The sequence below is a fragment of the Xenopus laevis genome, chromosome 4S (assembly GCF_017654675.1).
Source record: "Xenopus laevis strain J_2021 chromosome 4S, Xenopus_laevis_v10.1, whole genome shotgun sequence".
Taxonomy (NCBI): domain Eukaryota; kingdom Metazoa; phylum Chordata; class Amphibia; order Anura; family Pipidae; genus Xenopus; species Xenopus laevis.
In genome coordinates, this window is record NC_054378.1 from 16,637,869 (window position 1) to 16,659,356 (window position 21,488).

General features: G+C 44.5%; 2 protein-coding genes across 2 annotated transcripts in view; both read right to left on the bottom strand.

The window, feature by feature from the left end:
* Positions 1-2,508: 2,508 nt before the first annotated feature.
* Positions 2,509-3,461, bottom strand: LOC108715069 (uncharacterized protein C11orf96 homolog). The gene has a single exon (XM_018259916.2). It carries the CDS (start codon positions 3,215-3,217, stop codon positions 2,894-2,896), a length of 324 nt encoding a protein of 107 aa, XP_018115405.1. The 5' UTR covers positions 3,218-3,461; the 3' UTR covers positions 2,509-2,893.
* Positions 3,462-16,639: 13,178 nt separating this feature from the next.
* Positions 16,640-21,488, bottom strand: part of hsd17b12.S (hydroxysteroid (17-beta) dehydrogenase 12 S homeolog) — a 64,056-nt gene continuing 59,207 nt past the window's right edge. Inside the window, 3 exon segments of the mRNA NM_001086586.2 lie at positions 16,640-17,067; positions 17,698-17,847; positions 19,667-19,732. Of these exon segments, the coding sequence (NP_001080055.1) occupies positions 16,960-17,067; positions 17,698-17,847; positions 19,667-19,732 (324 nt within the window). The 3' untranslated portion in view covers positions 16,640-16,959.

Genomic DNA, 21,488 nt, shown 5'->3' on the forward strand with positions numbered 1-21,488 from the left:
CATGTGTCTGCTGGCTGTTCATTGGATGGAAGGGTGGGTGGCTTAATTCGGGTTATGGTATATCAAGAAGTGATACGTCTTAATTAGTTGGACTCGCTGGGTAATCTTAAAAAAAGTTTCCCCAAGCAGCTTAGTCCAGTTGATTTAGACTTACACCTTGGGCATCTCTGGTCGATCAGGTTACTGACCAAAGCATTCTGAAATTCTATAAGATCAGATAAAGGTAAACTTCCCCTTTAAAATTTCTAAAAATTCTGCCTCCGGCCTATAGCCTATGTGTCTGATTCATTTTTGCTATCATTGGACTCATGCATTATTTCCCATAATGCATGAGTCCCAGCAATGATCCCCCTGAAGTGACTCAGGGTGCCCAGCTGACAGTTTGCGGTAAGTAGGAATGACACATTCACATTAGGCAGAGAAGGACGGGGGAGGGGTTGGTATGTGAGTAGTAAGCCCAATTAGCCCAGTATCCCATTACATGCAGATCTAGCCTCATGCTGACCAGTTGACACCCGCCTGACCCATTGATCTGCACCTTGGAATCCCCAGCCAGTGACACAGGGAGGGAGCCTTGCAATAAACTGGATAAAATACACTAGGAGCTTATACAAAGATGTATCTGATGGACTGGATCCAGTTGAATCGGCTGGTGCTGCCCTACCTGTTGCCAAACATCGAGCCCTACCCACTGTGATAACACTGACAAGTCTGAGAATTCCCATCAGCCACTGAGTCATGGGGATCTGTCCAGGGTGCTGAAGTCTAACGGAGCTGGAATAAGAAACTGCTTATAAATCAGTGCCCTGCTGGGCCACTTGTACCTCTAGGGGCCCCAGAGAAAATCACAGGGTTCTGTATAATTACACCCCTAGGGGCCACCAGAAAACCTTAGACCCTGGACCCACTTGCCAAACTATTTTTCTCTTCACTCAACCGCTTTTTATTTTTCTGGTCTTTACAAGTACCCTTCCATTTATTGCTCCTCTTTTCCCATAGAGAAATAAGGAATGATCTTACAATAGGTTAGGAGCAGGAGGGCCCACTGACCAGTGTCAGCACTAGATAGCAGGCGTGTGGTTCTGTCTGTCTATCCAGGCTAAGTGTCGGATAAAGCAAACAGCAGTATAATTATTCCAGATTAAGCACAATCCTTGTTTTGTAACGGGATTAACACTCTAAATAGGCTCACGGGTTGCTCTTAATCCTGGGTCATGGAAATGGACCAATAGCAACGATTCATCCATTATAAGATGTGACCAGACCCTGTATTAGAGCACACACATACGGCAGCCTGTATGAACTCACTTCTGTCCACTGAACATTTTCTCTCTCTGTGTTTGTATTATTATATGTGCACAGGAGCTGCCATACTGTTTCTCAGTTAAACAGTACAGTATGAGGGTATAGCTTATTTTGTGCCCAGAACATTCCTTCTCTGTATATTTGTATTTATACATATGGGAAGGAGGTGTCATATTGTTTCCCTTAGACAGTACAGTATGAGGGTATAGCTTATTGTGTGCCCAGAACATTCCTTCTCTGTATATTTGTATTTATACATATGGGAAGGAGGTGTCATATTGTTTCCCTTAGACAGTACAGTATGAGGGTATAGCTTATTTTGTGCCCAGAACATTCCTTCTCTGGATATTTGTATTTATACATATGGGTAGGAGGTGCCATATTAATTCCCTAAGACCAGGGATCCCCAACCTTCCGAACCCGCGAGCAACAAGTAAAAGGAGTTGGGGAGCAGCACAAGCATGAAAATTTTTCTTGGGGTGCCAAATAAGTGCTGTGATTGGCCATTTGGTAGCCCCTATGTGGATTGTCAACCTACATTGAGGCTCTGTTTGACAGTGCACCTGGTTTTTATAGAACCAAAACTTGCCTCCAAGCCTGGAATTCAAAAATAAGCCCCTGCTTTGAGGCCACTGAGAGCAACAATCAAGGGGTTTGATATTGATTCCCATAGATAGTACAGTATAAAGGAGTAGCTTATTGTGAGTCTAGAGCCTAATGTAAGACGCATAAATAGCTTGAATACCAGGCTACCATGTTGCTTGCCCAGCACACCTGTAAAACTTTATCTAATTGTTCTTTTGTTACAGGGTTTAGAAAGTGCTCAGCTTTAGCCCCACTGGAGGCAAGCGGTATGGCAGCTTCCATCTGTAGGTCTGGATTTAGGGCACCAGTTCATGAAAGAAATTATTCGAAGTGATAAAAAGGGGCAGAGAAAAGCAAGAAAATGAATAATGGGATTGGAGAACATTAACCATAAAGAAGAAAAATGTTCTCTGGGTAATAAACATCTGCAACTCTTTGTACAGTTAAAGGGGAACTCAACCCAAATATAGTTTTTACACAGTGAAAGAATTGTAAGCAACTTTGCAACAGACATAAACCGAGGTAATAAACAGCCTGGGGTGATTATCTGGCCCCCCCCCCATTTAATCCTCTGTCTATGCAGGTACACAGCACAAAAGTGATAACACAGACAATGGCTTAAAAAGTAAAAACAAATCAATTTATTGGCTAATCAATACAAAGCGATCTGAAGTGTGTGCCGGCACAGCATACTGTATCCTACATCAGTAACGGGTACCTATACACACACTCACATGGTTCGGGAAAGCAGCTTATTCACATAGTGCATAGATCACGGTATAAAAATACACGGCATTGAGTGCAACACATTTAATGGCTCTGAAGGACCTGGTGATGCATTTAGACAGCCCTTTAGTTGGGGAGTGTCCCTCTCTCAGAGTTGCAGGACAAGGAGCGGGCACCCAGGGTAGGTGGTACTCCCATCTGTAAAGTTCCTGGGCATGGTGGGTGGCACAGGACACCTTGGGAAGCCGCTGGGGTTAGTAAGAGACCACTGTTACAGTCATAGCACAGAGTCCAGGCTGTGTCTGGAGCCCACCAGCTTCTCTCTCCGCAGGTACATGTGATAGGAGTTTCTCCGGAGGGATTCCAGAGATTGCTGGAAGGATTTCTTTGCCTTCTCCTCCTCACTGGGGGAGACCCCTTCCTCTTCCACCTCTCGGATCTCCTCGAAGGACAGAGGCTGGGTCCTGAGCCGGCTGTGCCTCAGCCTCCTTAGAGGACCTTTGGACGAGGAAGCCTGGGAGAAGTCTTCCTCCAGGTAGACACTCTGGCGAATGGCCTCCTCGTAGCTGCACAGCTGATCCTCAGCCTGAGAGACAGACATGCTGAGCGAGGAAGAGGAGCAGAGACAGGAGCAAGGGAGGCTGAAGAGCTGGGTGCACTTGGCTGATGCAGAAGGACCAGGACCAGGAGAAGCAGCAAAGGTTTAATCCAGCGATCTTCCTCTGTAGTTGTAGGACCTTTCTCTGTAGCTGTAGGACCCTTCTCTGTCTGGAGATCTTTGCTTGTGATTCCAGGTGCCGGCTCCCTGCTTTATACTCCAGCCTCCTCCCACACACAGGCTGCTCTGATGACACCCAATTCCATGTAAAGGCTTCCATCCGGCAGCAGAGCTATATAGGGCTGGCAGTGGGCGAAAGAGGGGTGCGTCAGACAGAGAGGGGTTTCCTGTAGGGGAGGGGGTTCTTTTTGTTATACAGCTGCCAGTCAAGCAGAGGTGGCTCATTTACCTACACTGAGCAAGTTTGCACCTGGGCAGTAACTCATAGCAACCCGTCAGCATTTTGCTTTGCTCTGCCAACTGCAAATTAAAAAAATGAAGCAAAGGCTTCCTTGGTTTCTATGGGTTACTGCCCAGGTGCTAACTTGCCCAGTTTTAGTAAACAAGCTGCACTGTGTTGAAATTATGTGTCCCCTTTAAATCAGATTCGATAGGCTAGTGGGTGTCCTTGGTAAAAATACAGGGAAATCCACCAGCCTATCGAGTCTGATTTAAAGGGGACACATAAATTCTACCAGGTGACAGGGGGTAACAGTCACCCTGCTATAGTTCCAGGGGTACCCAAGGCACAAATAAGCACTCACCCCAAATCTCTCCCTAACTGGCCTTCAGGCTGGGCCCCCTTAGCTCATAACAAGGTTACAGATATATAGAAACATTGGGGTAACAGTCACCCTGCTATAGTTCCAGGGGTACCCAGGGCACAAATAAGCACTCACCCCAAATCTCTCCCTAACTGGCCTTCAGGCTGGGCCCACTTAGCTCATAACAAGGTTAAAGATATATAGAAACATTGGGGTAACAGTCACCCTGCTATAGTTCCAGGGGTACCCAGGGCACAAATAAGCACTCACCCCAAATCTCCCCGTAACTGCCCTTCAGTTCCAGGTTAAGACCAGAAACCCAATAATGAAACTAATTACACACTGCTCCATGTAGAACTCTGGACAATTCTTGTTAAGATGCCTGACTTAGAATGACCATGATTCTGTTGGGAGTATAGGACAATGATAGAGAGATGGACAGACAAATAGACAGACAGATGGATGATATATAGGTAGATAGAGATAGGAGGGATGGATAGAGAGATCAAGGGCACCTGACCCAGTAAGTCACTGGCAGTTCTCCATGCTGAACGCACTTGTTTGTTTATTTCACCCTTAGGAGCTGCTGAATAAAATCCCACTAAACCATGAATATCAGGATAATCCCTGTTCTGCTGATCCACAAGAACCCATTCTCCTTGGTTCCGGGTACCGGGTAGGATTAGGCCCCCGGATCAGCACTTACCCATACAAGAAAATAACAGCCGATGGCAGAATAACAAACCAAAATTTTGTTTATGGGAAGAACCCAGAGATTTTTGGAACAAGTTTTCTGCCCCCATGGGAAGGGAAGGGGAGTGTTGGGGCATCAACTGTGAGCCAAGAGGAAGTTGTTTATTTAGCCTCAATGCCACGATTACCCCTCTTCAGGGAATAACGGTGCCCATATACACAGAGGAGATTAGGATACATGTAGGAGGTGCCACAAGGACTGGGCATGGGTTTTCTTCATTTCCTTGGCACTGTGCCCCAGCAGTTGGCATTACACGGGCTCAGCGTTTGCCCACAGCCAATGCATAGAGGCTTCCGGAGCTGCTCGGCTATTTCTCTTTATCCCTTTATCCACTTATAAGGATGTGTGCAAGTGCTGGTTTCTATGGAGACAAAGATGTCATTCCCCTCCATCCTCTCCTCCTCCTCTCACACGTCCCCCACATTGGTGCAGTCACGTAACCAGGGGTGCTGGCAGCACAAATTTAGTGCCGAGGAATTGGGGCAGCTACCGGAAGGAGAGTTACATAACGGATTTGTCTAATAACAAGACTAAGGATTATTGATTTCATTCCCTGGCACAGAGGCAACTCATAGCTTTATTCCTACACAGGAGCTGCCATATGGATTCCCCTTAGACAGTACAGAGGAAAGTTCAGATCTACTCTGTTCTTTCTATACCCGGGAATAGGAGGAGGGGAATGTATTTGCTGCATACGGAGCAAAGGAAATTGGGAGATTAACCCTCCATTAGCAACTATACATGACAGAAGCTTAAATCTTATCAATTAAAGGACCAGTAACACTATAAAGTGAATATATATATATATATATATAGTGAATAAAGTACCCCCTCTTGTAAAATATAAGGATATTATAAGTTACCAAGGAGTTTCATGACCATATAAAAACACGAGGCCGAGGGCTGAGTGTTTTTATACAGGTCATGGAACTCCGAGGTAACTTCTAATATCCTCATATTTTACAACTGGGGGTATTTATTTATTATAATACACAAATTTCAATGAGTCATGTGACTGAAATGACATCAGAACTCAACGTTTATAACTGATGACATCAGAACTCACCGTTTATAAGGATATAATTTACAAGATATTATCAGATGATTGCTTCCAGTTTTCAACCTACAGTTGGCTAAAAAAAAGCTAATCACTGATTGGTTGTTATGGGTTAATGCCCAGGTGAAAATTTGCCGAGTGTTTATAAATGAGCTCCACTGAGCCATAGAAGAAGTCATAACAAAGGAGGGCCCCGCGCAAGGGCCAATATGTTTGTGAGTTGGCGGCTCTTATTGGCCCATGTATGGCCAACCTAACTGTCAGATGCGTGGGTGCAATGAGTTTAGAAGTAACACGTAGACAAAACAGAGAACAGAAACAAGTCCGACACAGGCACATAAGGAGGGTTTAAACTGGTTCAGTCTCACTTTCCTCGTCCATTAACACCGGGTTATTTATTTTACTTCCTAAGAACATTTAGTTCTCTCATCTGTTTCCCCCAGATCAGCTCTTGAAGCTGTAGGAAAAGGCACAGATTATCCGTTTGGCACCAGCCCACAGAATAGGGGAACAGCCCCTGCCATTCACAAAGAAATGTAAGCACCAGCTGCTTTTTATAATCTCAGTTGCCGTGTTGGTCCGTGTAGTAGAGCAGCAGGGGGCGCCACCAGCACTGTCTCTTTCCACCTTTGCTTCTGCTGGTGCCCAGATTTCAGTGACTGGGGGCTGGTAGGTCCTGCGTCTTCTTTCGTGATATTCTTTGGGTGGAGAAACGGTGCTGGGGGGTATAACAGAAGCAGCCACTGACTGAACACAGCAACGAAGACCAACCTGGTCCCCTTCCTAGTTAGGGTTCCCTTCTATGTGTTAAAAATGGGGGGGGAATAGAGGATGAGACTTGTGGTTCATAGACATCTAAATGGGCCCCAGGTCTGGACCACCCTATCAATACAGGTATAGGATCCGTTATCCGGAAACCATTTATCCAGAAAGTTACAGAAAAGGCCGTCTCTACATTTTATCCACATATTCCAAATTTGTAAAAATGATTTCCTTTTTCTCTGTAAAAATAAAACAGTACATTGTACTTGATCCCAATATATTTAATTCTTATTAGAAGCAAAACCAGCCTATTGGGTTGATTTAATGTTAATTTAGGTATGAAGATCCAAATTATGGAAAGATCCATTATCCGGAAAACCCCAGCAGGGTCGGACTGGGGGGGCCTCTGGAACCCTTGCCCCAGTCCCTGCTGTGGTGCTTACTGTTTTTTGCCGTGACGGGAACATCTTTTCTGCAGGAAGCAGGTCTGGGCCAGAGGGGCCACAAGAGCCGGGGCCCACTGGGTTTTTTGCCTGTTTTTTCCGAAGCAGAAGAACATCAGAGCAGCCTCTTTCTTTCTCCTGAAAACTTCCTTGGCTACTTAGTGGTCAGACTGGTGGGAAAATTACATTCACTTATTTTAAAGGTTTACTTATCCTCTAAGGTATTGTGATTTAAATTAAGGAAAGACCATAGATCCCGAGCATTCCGGATAATATGTTCCATACCTGTACCTGGTTACTTAGTATGACCCTTGCTTATTATTATATCACACACTCTACATGCCACTGAGTATTTCCTCCATTAAACTCCCACATCCCAACCTTCCCACCATGGACAGTCTTCTTTCTCATCTGGAAGTTGCAGGTCTTCCCAAAGCAGAGCCTTTAGAGGTGGCAGAGGAGTGGGTTGAAGCTGTACCCCACAAGAGCCGGGGTCCACAAGAGCTGGGGTCCACAAGAGCTGGGGCCCACTGGGTTTTTTGCCTGTGTCCCGCCAGCCCAGTCCGACCCTGAACCCCAGGTCCTAAGCATTCTGGATAACAGGTCCAATACCTGTATAGGTAACTCTAAGTTGAACACCTCACCTCCCAGTCTTCTTGTGTGACCCCCTCCATTAGCAACAGGGTCCCATGGTCCAGTAGCCGCTCTCCTCCTGCAGCACAGAGGGGAGAACATGGGGAGGAACATCACACTGCCCCCTATGCAAATAAGGTCCCAGGTGCCAACACTCACCGAGGGTATGGGGGGGATGGCTGGTATATAATCTCATTGGGTGTGAAAGGTACATTTTTTTTTTCTTTATCCCTTCTATTAATTTATGTACTTTAAATATTATAATTAATACTCTGTAATTAAGATAATCCATGTAGTGTTCTGGCCTGGGAGGTGTGTCCATTCCATTGGATCTTAGGACTTGTATGTTTTCTTTGAGTGACACATCGGACAGCACAGTGTCGGACTGGCCCGGCGGGATACCGGGAAAAAACCCGGTGGGCCCCGACCCCTGTGGGCCCCCGCCGGGCCAGAACCCTTTTCCAGATATTTCCAATCACTAAAAATTTTTTTATTTCCGGCGATGCGCAGCGCCGCCTGCGCACCGTGTGGCGTTGTTGCGCATGCGCGCCGTGTGGCGTTGTTGCGCATGCGCGCCGTGTGGCATTGTTGCGCATGCGCGCCGTGTGGCATTGTTGCGCATGCGCGCCGAACATCTGGGCCGACAGGTTTAGTAGGGGGGCGGGGGCCGGCGGGGGCCGGCGGGGGGCCCCTGGACAGCAGTCCCGGTGGGCCCTGGGCCTCCTAGTCCGACCCTGGGGCAGCACCGCCTACTTGTTTCCCATTGGCCATTTTTCTTTTAAATACTGTGTATGTATTGTTCAATGTTCAGCCTATGAGTAAGTGTCCTTGGTGGACACGAAAGGCGTCAGGCCTGTTTCTTAATTATGGAAAATAAAATGTAAGCTTTTTTTAACCCTTTTACAACCTGACTCCGGCTTTACTACTTCGTGGGTCCAGGCTTGTGCCAGTCTCTTTTGAAGTTTTCTGGTGTTTGGTTCCCCTTGCTGAAGGTCTGGGGCGTGTGCACCCGGGCCCATCGTATACAGCGGTAAGCTCAAATAAAACGCTTCAAACAATTTGTATATAGTATATATCTTGTGAAACTATCACTCCTATGGCGCACAAGAGCTCACATCTCATTAGCCGAGAGTCTCTTTATCTCTTTATCATGATACTATTATATTGCCATTTGCCTCCCACTGAAAAACCTTTCCCTTGGAGGGGGGGGCAGCATGTTGTGGGAGTGGGGGAATAAAAGAGTGGGGGTGGGTAAGATGCACAAGGTTTCTTATATAACACTAAAGCCTTGAACATTAAAACAGTATCCAAAAAATTGGGTGAACCCTGATGCTCATGGGTTATAAAGAACACACTGGGGCCAATTTCCATACAATAAGCGCCATCTACAGGTCTAGTTTCAAACTGCAGCAGTTGGGGGTATGGACAGCTCATTACAGTACAGGTATGGGATCCGTTATCCGGAAATCCATTATGCTGAAAGCTCCAAATTATGGGAAGGTCATCTCCCATAGACTCTATTTTATCCAAATAATCCAAATTTGTAAAAATGATTTCCTTTTTCTCTGCAATAATAAAACATTACCTTGTACTTGATCCCAACTAAGATATAATTAAAGGGGTGGTTCATCTTTAATGTAACTTTTAGTATGTTATAGAACAGCAAATTCGAAGCAACTTTTCAATTATTTATATTATTATTGCTTAATAGTTATTTGCCTCTTTCTTCTGTCTCTTTCAAATGGGCGTCTCTGACTCCCATCTAAAAAGCAAATGCTCTGTAAGGTTACAAATGTATTGTTATTGTTACTTTTTTTTACTGATCCTTCTATTCAGGTCTCTTCTATTCCTATTCCAGCTTTTTATTCAAAACAATGCATGGTTGCTAGGGTAATTTGGACCCTAGTTAACAGATTGCTTATAATGCAAACTGGAGAACTACTGAATAAAAAGCTAAATAACTCAAAAACCACAAATAGTAAAAAATGAAAACCAATTGCAATTTGGCTCAGAATATCCCTCTCTACATCATACTAAAAGTTATCTCTAAGGTGAACAGCCCCTTTAATCCCTATTGGAAGCAAAAACAGCCTGTTGGGTTTATTTAATGTTTACAGGATTTTCTAGTAGACTTAAAGGATAAGAAAAACATTTAAAATAAGTGAATGTAAACTTGATGATGGGGCTATTCTAAGCAATTTTGCAATGTACATTCATTGTTTATTTTGTTTTTATTCCAAGATATAGAAACACCATTCTGGGAAACTGACCAGCAGGTGGCGCTGTCGTAACAAAATTCATTCATATTAACAGTACATGTATCCCTTAATATCTTGGAATACAAACAAAATAAATAATGAATGTACACTGCAAAAGTGCTTAGAATAGCACCCTCATTAATTTTACATTCACTTATTTTAAAGGTTTACTTATCCTTTAAGGTATTTTTATTTAATTTAAGGAAAGATCCCTTACCTGGAAGACCCTAGATCCCAAGCATTCCGGATAACAGGTCCCATACCTGTACCTGGTAATCCTTAGTATGACCCTTGCCTATAATTACTGTATATTACATTGGCTAAGGATTCTACATGCCAATGAGTATTTCCTCCATTAAACCCCACATCCCAACCTTCCCAGCATAGACACTCACAGGGGGCAGCTTATTTCTCATCTGGAAGTTGTGAGTCTCCCCAAAACTGAGGGAGGCATTGATGGGGTTCTTGCCAAAGCTCCTAACCTCCTAGTGCATACCTCCCAACATTTTGGAAACAGAAAGAAGGACAAAAAAAATTTGGCGAAATGTTTTGACCATGCCTGTTCTTGTGGCCACACCCCCTAATTACCATGTTCATTTTACAAAATTTGGCAGGAATTTCAGTGGTTTTTATGTGTTTTGCTAATGAAGGTGAATTGCCCTTTAAGATGCAAGTCACAGTTTCCTTATCTTAAATTATTACAATTGTTTCTTTGCTTATCTAAAATTGTTACAAATGTATCTAAGTGCACCTGCCATGTATTCTGGGCTCTCTGCAAAAGGCCAATTTAGTTTTAGAAACTTGATATCTATTTCTAGCTGTTCAGTGCAGGAGATCAAAGAGAAAGTCGGGACATCTCATGACTGTGGGTTGAGCTGTCAAAATCGGGACTGTTATGCTAGGGAAACCTGGAATGTGCAGTTCTACAAGAACATTGTCTGTGCTTACCAAAGCCTGGTCTGGGTCTATTTTAATAGAAAAAGCCAAAACATTGCTATTGTTTGGCTTGCACCTCCCAGCATGCTCAGCGAGGGGTAAGTCGCTCACGTGGGGATTCTAATGCATCGTAGAGTGAGAGTAACTATACAGCAGCTCCCCATACCAGCAAGTCAGACGGGGTTCCTGGTAAGATCCATCTAAAGACAAAGAGACACCTTTAATGACAGGCAATTGCCATGAACTGGCGGACAATGAGAAATTGCTTCTCCCCCAATGTCACAAGATATAAAGGGTAAATAATCAGGAAGAGAAAAGGGTTAAACTGAATTTCATCACCAAGCAGGGATGAGTTTCATAATTACAGTCTGAGGTTTAGCACTGGCATCACATTAGGGCTATGATGGCTAGGCATCGCCCTCTAGTGGGCAAACGTAGGAACAACACAAAACAGAATATCCCCCCCCTCTCCTTATTATACAGGTGTGGGACCTGTTATCCAGAATGCTCGGGACCTGAGGTTTTCCGGAAAACAGATCTTTCTGTAATTTGGATCTTCAATCCTTAAATCAACTAGAATCACAAAAACATTAAATAAACCCAATGGGCGTGTTCTGCCTCCAATAAGGATTACTTATAACTCAAGCATTTTCCAGTGACTTTTCTTCAATTACAGACAATTTTGGGGCAAAAATCTGTTGACCCGTTTTACCAATAATTATTGAAATTGTATATGTATTATGGCCTTATGGAGCTTCTACACCTCCTGGGCCCCCCTCTGTAGTTCCGGCCCTGGTGACGGCAAATCTGTCCCATTTTGCTTCGTGTAAAAATCTATGAAACAAACATATATTCATTTATTAGACTTTTTTCACTCCACATTTTGTGCTATTTTTGGCCTATTTTAGAGGTGCCTCTTGGTTAGTTTTGGGCTGGGAATATACCGGATGTCGTGTCTTGGGGTACATCGCACAGGGGTGGGGAGGAAAGCAATAACTTTACTGAAAACCCCCTGAGGACGACATTCTGATTTCATGGGTTCCAGCAGCACGGGGGGGGGGCATACCTCCCAACTGTCCTGTTTTTAGAGGGACAGTCCCTCTTTTGACAGCTCAATCCGCAGTCCCTCGTTTGTACTGGAAAGTCCCATTTTTCTCTGCACTGAACAGCCAGAAAAAGAAACAAAGTTTCTAACTTAATTGGCTTTTGACAGAGAGCTCAGAACAGCCACAGCTGCAGATAAGATACTTTTGTAACAATTTATAGATAAGCAAATAAGTAACTGTAACAATATAAGATAACAGGTCCCTTGGGAGAAGTCAGACTCACAGCTTAAAGGGCAATTCACCTTCATTAGCAAAACTGTAATAACTGAAAAAAAACGACAGAAATATGTTCAAACTTTCATAACCTGCCAAATTGTGTAAAATTAACATGGTAATTAGGGAGTGTGGCCACAAATGGGCGTGGTCAAAATGGTTTTTGCTGGGTTACGCTCGCCAACTTTTTTGTCCCTTTTTTTATTTCCAAAATGTTGGGAGGTATGAGGGGGAGAGAGAGAACACAGAGAAGTATAAGCAGAGAAGCAGAGTTGCCACTGGAGTCACACGCACGGCTACTTTTTGTGACTGATGTGGGGGGGCACTTACTTGATCACCATTGGCTGCTTAACTCTGCGTTGCACCTATGAGAAGAGAGAAAGTCACAGGGATGTACACAGGGCCGCCATCAGGGGGGCACAACTGTACCGGGCCCGGGCCTGAAGGCTGTGCTGCACTTTTTGAAAGAGTCGTTCCACCTTTGACAGCGCCAAAGCTGTAACACCCTTCCGAAGTCCCGAACAGCCGAAGTCCAGAATCGGCGAAAAGACCAAAAGTCACGAAAACAGCTGAAATGAAGGTCCTGAAGCCACGAGTTCAATTCTACGAACTCCATTGTGTGGTTTTTTTTTAGTTTTTTTTTTTTGCTCCCCTGGCCACCAATGCATTATTTTAATACTCTATAGGCCCCTGCCACCAATGTTTTTTAAAAAAATATTCTCTGGGGCCCCAATTTTTTTTAGCTTGTAAGAGGGGCCCTGGCATCAATGTTTTTTTTTTAACTTGTAGGGGGGCCCTGACCACCAATTTATGAAAAAAAACTTTTATGGGGGGCCCTGATGCCACAGTTTTTATTAAGGGGGCCCTGACCATCAATGGCTTTTTATAACTTGTGTGGGGGGGATTGCCTATTTTAGTACAGATGTCTGTGTGATCTTTTAACTGTGGTGTGGAGTGGGCAGGATCTGAGGTGGGGCAGGGTGGGGGGGCGGGGCCCAGGGGTTTTGTTGTATGGGGCCCCTTGATTTCTAATGTTGGCCCGATGTACAGGGCTGGCAGGGAAGGGAATGGGGGGGGGGGTGACCAAAATGCTTCTCTTGGGGGAGGGTTCTTTGCCCCAGGTAGGGTTGCCACCTTTTCTGAAAAAGTTTACAGGCCAGTGAGGGGGCAGGAAAAAAGGGGGGGAAAGGGAGCGGAGCCATGTACAGTGACGCAAAAAGCGGCGGAGCAACATTGTTTGATGGCCAGAAGTCTAAGAAAAAAGGTAAGTTCTGAGCGCATTGGGGCGGGCCAAGGGCTTTCTTTTAAGGGTATTACAAATCACCGGCAACTACATAAATTTGTAATACCGGCCCCGGATATCAGCTAGGCGGGTAAAATACCAGCCGGGTGGCAAGCCTAGCCCCAGGTCTGGGTTCTCGTAGCTGAGGGCATCACTAGGAAGGCTAGGGCACAGGCAGGGCAGAATCACACACATGCCTATTTTCTATAACGACACTTGGTCGATTGCCCAGCTCCTGCCCAGCCTCCCTGCACCCCCCCTACATGTCACTGTGGGTTCTCACCACCGCTGTGGCACATGGGACTCTGGAACCCACATTGGGCCAATGAAACAGACACCAACATACTTGTTACTGTATCTGCATCAACCTGCCATATGTACGTCTGCTCCAACCTTTATATTTATATATTTGCATTAAACACTCAACCTTCACCCATGAGCACTGGCACCCGTGCGTTTGTGTGTGTTCTACAGCGCAGCAATGCAAGAGTTAACAGATCCATTTTTCAACTTCTGCCTTTGTTCCCCCGTGCCAAATACCCCTATAAATTCCACCAGTATGGGCCTTAAAGGGTGTTGTTCGTCTTTAAATTAACTGTTAGTATGATGTAGCGAGGGATATTCTGAGACAATTTGCAATTGGTTTTCATTTTTTATTATTTGGTTTTTGAATTATTCATCTTTTTTTTTTGCAGGTTGCTAGGGTCCAAACGAGGAAAGTTCCGCCTCTTAGTAACAGCTCCCAGTCTGCAGGAGGGAGTCTATATATGTTATGTGACAAGGACAATATATATTTAAGGCAGAAAACCTTGTCCCTATGGCTTTCCATGGACAGGGTATGCAATTAAAGGGGAAACTATCCCACATACAGTATTTTAATTCAATAGTATAATACTGCTGTAGAGGAAATGGGGCCCACAGCACTGATCCACCCACTTCCTGCCCCCTGATGTCACTCCTTAAAGGGGTGCTTCACCTTAAAGTTAACTTTTACAGAGTAGCTAATTCTAAACATCTTTTCAATTTGCCTTCATTTTTTATCTTTTATAGTTTTTGAATGATTTGCTTTTTTGCTCCTGACTCTTTCCAGCTTCCAAATAAGGGTCACTGACCCACATCTAAAAAACAAATGCTCAGTAAGGCTACAAACGTATTGTTATTGTTACTTTTTATTACTCACCTTTCTATCCAGGCATCTCCTATTGATATTCCAGTCTCTTATTCAAATCAATGCATGGTTGCTAGGGTAATTTGGACCCTAGCAACCAGATGGCTGAAATTGCAAAACGAAGAGCTGCTGAATAAAAAGCAAAATAATGCAAAAGCCACAAATAATAAAAAATGAAAACCAATTGCAAATTGTCTCAGAATATCCCTCTCTACATCATACTAAAAGTTAAGACAAAGTTGAACAAACCCTTTAAGGGATAGAACACCCCCCCCCCCCGGCAAAAATGGCAACCCTGGTGGCGGTAATTAAAGGAGAAGTAAAGTTGAAATCACTGCAACCTACCTGCATTTCTGACAGCGCCGTGTTTATCAGGTAAGTGCAAAGATCTGCACCCTTAGTGCAAAGTACAGAGCAGGGTGCAAACGTCCAAATCATGTACATTCTTTGCTTAAGTAGAAAGTTATGGGTGAAAGGGTGGTGCTGTTTTCTGGATAACAGATTTCTGGGTAATAGATCCTATATAAAGGGAGCAGATCCAGTTATGGCCGCCTCTTCCCTGTATGGAAAGAAACACACACCTGCTGAAAATTACACTGAGCCCAAACAGACCCCCCCAGCAGCCAAATAAACATACACTGTCTATGGCAGCCCCTCTGGCATTTGCCAGGACTCACAGATTGCAAGTCTGGGCCTCATTCCCCTCTTGTACACTTCGACATGAGCATAAACTACAACTCTCTGCATCCAGCAGTGCCATGTTGGGAGGTGCATCTCCTTAGCTGCAGCATTGTGATGCTTTTCTTCTCCACTCAGTAACCTGTTGCAGAACTACAATTCCCAGCAGCCCCTGCTGTAGTAAGAATAACAGGCAGTTGTCTGAGCATTTGTTTTGCCCCCGTATATGTATCCCAGTGCATGTTGTTTCATTACTATTCTAATTGATACAGCCCCAAAAAACATACAGGCAGTTTGATTGGCTCCTGATGGAACTGCAGAACTTGGTAATATATATGAATAATAACCTTATGACTGGCCATACATTGGCCCTACAACTTTATTTCTGGGCATACAGTGGTCTTCCAGCCTCCAACCTTATTACTAGCAATACTTTGGACCTCCAGCATTATTACTGGCCATACACTGGTCCTCCGGCCTTATTACTGGCAATACATTGTTCCTCCAGCCTTATTACTGGCCATACACTGGTCCTCCAGCCTCCAAACTTATTACTGGTCATACACTGGTCCTCCAGCCTTATTACTGGCCATACACTGGTCCTCCGGCCTTATTACTGGCAATACATTGTTCCTCCAGCCTTATTACTGCCCATACACTGGTCCTCCAGCCTTATTACTGGCCATACACTGGTCCTCCAGCCTCCAACCTTATTACTGGCCATACACTGGTCCTCCAGCCTCCAACCTTATTACTGGTCATACACTGGTCCTCCAGCCTCCAACCTTATTACTGGTCATACACTGGTCCTCCAGCCTCCAACCTTATTACTGGTCATACACTGCTCCTTCAGCCTTATTACTGGTCATACACTGGTCCTCCAGCCTCCAATCTTATTACTGGCCATACACTGGTCCTCAATCATTATTACTGGCCATACACTGTTCCTCCAGCCTCCAACCTTATTACTGGCCATACACTGGTCCTCCAGCCTCCAACCTTATTACTGGCCATACACTAGGTCCTTAAACCTTATTACTGGCCATTCACAGGTCCTCCAGCCTCCAACCTTATTACTGGCCATACACTGGTCCTCCGTCCACCAACCTTATTATTGGCCATACTCTGGTCCTCCAGCCTCCAACCTTATTACTGGCCATACACTGGTCCTCCAGCCTTTGGAATAGGCCTCCCATACACAGACCAATAAGCTGCTCACTCTGGAAGGCCCTAGGACGAGTTGGAAAATCCCATTGGTTCAGGGAGCCAAATGATCAAATCAGCACATCGGTCCAAATGGATCTTTTCCATTTCTCAGCTGAGGCAAACAATATGGCAGCTCATATATATAGGAATAAAGAGAGAACAATGTTTTGTTATTGATTTATTACTAATCAAGAGTTCATCAGTTGTTGGGGCGCAGGAAGACAGGGCAGTAGAACAGTCTATAGTGCAGATCACATGATCAGTCCTGTCCTAGAGTCTAATCATATGAACTAGTTAGTTGTGCATAGGTTGGTTAGTAGACTAGTTTAGGTTGAGCTGCCACAGCATACTTGGCGGCATATTCCTGGTCAGAGATCAAAGGCAAACTAAGTGGGTTCCTTTGGTTGATTTTGGTGACACACTCTCTTGGGTGCACACGCCGAGTACCACTATGGGGCCGCGGCTGCTCCTGGCAACAGCTCCTCTTAGTTTTGTTTGGCCTTCTTCAGGAAGCGAGCGCGGAGACCCTTGTTCATCTTCATGCCCATGCTGATTGCGGCAGAGACCGGCACTAAAGAGGTGCTGATCCAGCCCTGGGGGAGACACACAGAGCGCAATATTAATTACTGGGAGCATCTCTTAAACTGTACCGAAATATATATAAAAAAAAAAAGAGGAAATGTCACCTTCCCAATATACATTCATCACTCCTATTGACTAGTTTTTTACTTCTGTTTAATGCTCAGCAGTGCCTGTCCCTTTCTATTCCCTGCACTGGTGGTACCGACTGTCAGCTTCCCTTCCAGCCAAGACTCCAGTTCCCACAATGCCTTGCACGTTCAGCAATGAACAAACTTTGTTCTCCTTAATTGTACTTGTTACCACCTGGTATTGCAATTAAAGGGATAAACTGATTCTGACAGACAGCTCACGAGCCAATAGGAGCCTTTTGTTTCCTGTATATAGAGTACAGCGTGCAAGGTTATTATACAAAAGGGTTACCTGTGGACTGATAATTTGTATGATACTATCTACTCCTCAACAGTGGCTCAGCAGAACCAGGAAGTTCAAAGTGAAAGTGCTTGGAGCTCTATCCATGTTGGAAATGTAGAGGTTTACTGCTTCCACCTTTACTAAGCTTTCCCTGTGCCCTCCCCGATACCATTTCTGCAACCTGACCCCAGTCGTCACACACGTATATGGATGTGGATCATGACACTCACCATGATGGCGTGGGGCAGGTAGCCGTTGGTCTGCGTCTGTAAGCCGACAGTATTCAGAGCCGATCGGACGTAGGTTTCCGGGCTTGGCTTGTCCCAGGTTGGCTTACGGATCTTGGCCAGTTTGGTGGCGACAAAGAATGGGAGAACGCTCTGCAGGGAAAAAACAAGGGGGTTAAGTCACCAGGAAGTCTTTTCCCAAACGTGTAATACTCCTGAGCAGTTACAGGGCAACGAAATTGTCATATAGTTGCTGCAAAAACCTAGATATACAGCAGCCCTATGGAACAATACATATTTAGAAGGAAAAGGAAATAACAGTAATAAATGCAATCCAATCATACTGCATAGAAGTATCATTCTGCTTGAGTACTGCACCAGAAACCCACTCCCGGGGCAGGTAGCCATCTTGAGGCACACACTTGCCCACACTGAGCCCAGGACACGTGCTTCCTGGCTGATGCATGTGCTGCAGTATTGAGTGGCGGCACATTTTTCACCTTATACTCTTGCTTTCCCCCCACCCGTCGGGAGTATAGGCTTTATCAGCCTCTAACCGCAGTTGGGGAAATGATTTTCCAGCCATAGTTGCCCTTTAATGACGGCAGCCACACGACATGCAGTGGAAATTTCGGGTGTCTGGATGCAGAAAAGCCCTGGGTTCTACCGGGGAGGGAGATCTCTGCATTGTAACAAACACATTACATCACATTCATGTTTATTGTACAAACCACACGCAGTGTCACAATCCAGCCACACGGTGGCGCCAAGAGACTGCAATCAAAATAAATTCTAATGTGGGAGAATCCAAGGGAATCACAAGAACAGGATCACCAATAGCCTAATGGAGACGCCACAGCCTTTCAGATGCTCCTCAACTACAACTCTCATCACCCCAACAGCTTAACCAGACGCTCAATAACTTAACCCAAAATTTCAAATTTGCACAGTTTAAATCATTTTAATAGTCACACATTAGACTTGCAAAAGACTCCATTTGTTCATGCACTTCACACACAGGACACAAACTATTATTATCTCCCATAGCTCCTCTGTAATGTTACATTTCCCTTAGGAAAAGCTAGAGCTGAGTATGTTCTAAAAGCCACAAGTAGTCCCCAGTACTAAGCACAATTCAGCAGGAACAGCCCCCTAAGTTTGCTCATAGTCTGTACAGAGAGATCCCATAAAACTATGGCAGCATAGGTATTCCCCTGTACTAAGCACAATTCAGCAGGAACAGCCCCTGAGTTTGCGCATAGCCTTTACAGAGAGATCCCATAAAACTATGGCAGCATAGGTATTCCCCTGTACTAAGCACAATTCAGCAGGAACAGCCCCTAAGTTTGCTCATAGTCTGTACAGAGAGATACCTTAAAACTATGGCTGCATAGGTATTCCCCTGTACTAAGCACAATTCAGCAGGAACAGCCCCCGAGTTTGCTCATAGCCTTTACAGAGAGATCCCATAAAACTATGGCAGCATAAGTATTCCCCTGTACAAGCACAATTCAGCAGGAACAGCCCCTAAATTTGCTCATAGTCTGTACAGAGAGATACCTTAAAACTATGGCTGCATAGGTATTACCTTGTACTAAGCACAATTCAGCAGGAACAGCCCCTAAGTTTGCTCATAGTCTGTACAGAGAGATACCTTAAAACTATGGCTGCATAGGTATTCCCCTGTACTAAGCTCAATTCAGCAGGAACAGCCCCCTAAGTTTGCTCATAGCCTGAGTGATGCATTAATGGTTAATTGTTAATTAAAGATTTTCATTTATTCCAGGCCAGATTAAAAAATGGCAAATAAACAGAATGATGTTCAACGGGGGAAACAAACTCAAGTCGGAGGGAGAGATTCGTACGTCACATTCCTGAGTAGGTGAATGATCTCGGTGTTGCCAAGACAGCCGCTGTTGCCATGGAAACCACACAATAACAAGTATCCTCGGCGCCAGTGCCTTCCACTCACCTGCACGGTGACACCCTTGCTTCTGTATTCTGCATGGAGCCCCCGGGAGAAGAAATCCACAAACGCCTGCCCGGGGGGAGAGAGAGAGTGAAAACCAGTGAGAAAATATACATTTTATAATGAAAATCTGCATAAGGGGCACCCATGTGACACACCACATGATGGGATCTTTCTCTCCAGTGTATGGCCATAAAGGTAAATTCACATTAGCATTGCCATGGCACACGCCTAGCCCTGGGCTCCCCCCATTGAATGTCCATTGGCACTTGGGGGTCCCTGTCAGCAGAAAACTGCACCAGCCCGGGGTTATTCCAGCGAGCGCCACGTAGTGATCCTTTTCCGTCTTCTTCGCTTTTCAAATTTTCTGGGGCAGACGCATGCGCAGTAGAATGAAATAGGAGAGAAATAGGAGAACAAAACCCTAAAAATTAATGTGGCTACAAATGGCATATTTTATACACTGAACTTATTGCACGAGGCTAAAGTTTCAGCTGGTCAACAGCAGCAATGATCCAGGACTTCAAACTTATCATAGGGGGTCACCATCTTGGAAAGTGTCTGTGACACTCACATGCTCAGTGGGCTCTGAGCAGCTGTTGAGAAGCTAAGCTTAGGGCTCGTCACTAATTATCCAGCAGAAAATGAGGTTGGTCTGTAATATAAGCTGATGCTACAGGGTTGATTATTAAATTCTGATGCTAATTGCACTGGTTTCTGTGCTGCCATGTAGTAATTATCTGTATTAATTATTAATCAGCCTCATATTGTGACATTTCTATTCTATGCGTACTGTATATTGTGAGTGGTCCCTAAGCTCAGTAAGTGACAGCAGCACAGAGCATGTGCAGTGAATCAGCAGAAAAGAAGATGGGGAGCTACTGGGGCATCTTTGGAGACACAGATCTTTACTGCTAAAGGGCTGTGGTTGCCTCAGGTTGGTACAGAAGCACAAAACATAATGTACAACATTTCTAGCTACTTCTTTAGTTGGGCTTTAGTTCTCCTTTAAAGGAACAGTTCAATGTGAAAATAAAAACTGGGTAAATAGATAGGCTGTGCAAAATAATATATGTTTCTAATATAGTTAGTTAGGCAAAAATGTAATGTATAAAGGCTGGAGTGACTTGATGTCTAACATAATAGCCAGAACACTACTTCCTGCTTTGCAGCTCTCTAACTCTGAGTTAGTCAGCCACTTGAAGGGGGGGCCACATGGGACATAAATGTTCAGTGAGTTTGCAATTGATCCTTAGTATGCAGCTCAGATTCAAAAGCAACAGATATAACCCATGTGGCCCCCCCTCAAGTCTCTGATTGGTTACTTCCGTGGAAACCAAGAGAGCTGAAAAGCAGGAAGTAGTGTTCTGGTTATTATGTTACACATCCAGTCACTCCAGCCTTTATACATTACATTTTTGCCTAAGTTACTATATAAGAAACATTTTTTATTTTGCACAGTCTTATCTATTTACTTAGTTTTTATTTTTACACTGAACAATTCCTTTAACAGCTGGAGATTGTCAGATATGCAGGTAAAAAACAGTACAATGTTTGATGTCCTTGAAAGGTGCCCGATCAAAGTTTTCAGTCCTGCCCAATCGACGAAATGACTGATATTGAAGTCTTTTTACCAATATCGGTCTCCCGCCACAAATTCACCGGTTATCATAGGAAACATCTTCTATATGAAAATATAGCCACCTTAAGGGAGAATGAAACTAGGGAAGCACCGAATCCAGGACTCTGAATTAAGCCAGTGTTCGCCTTGGTCAGCAGGATTCGGATTCAGCTAAATCCAGGTGCCTGACTGAAGCAAATACAA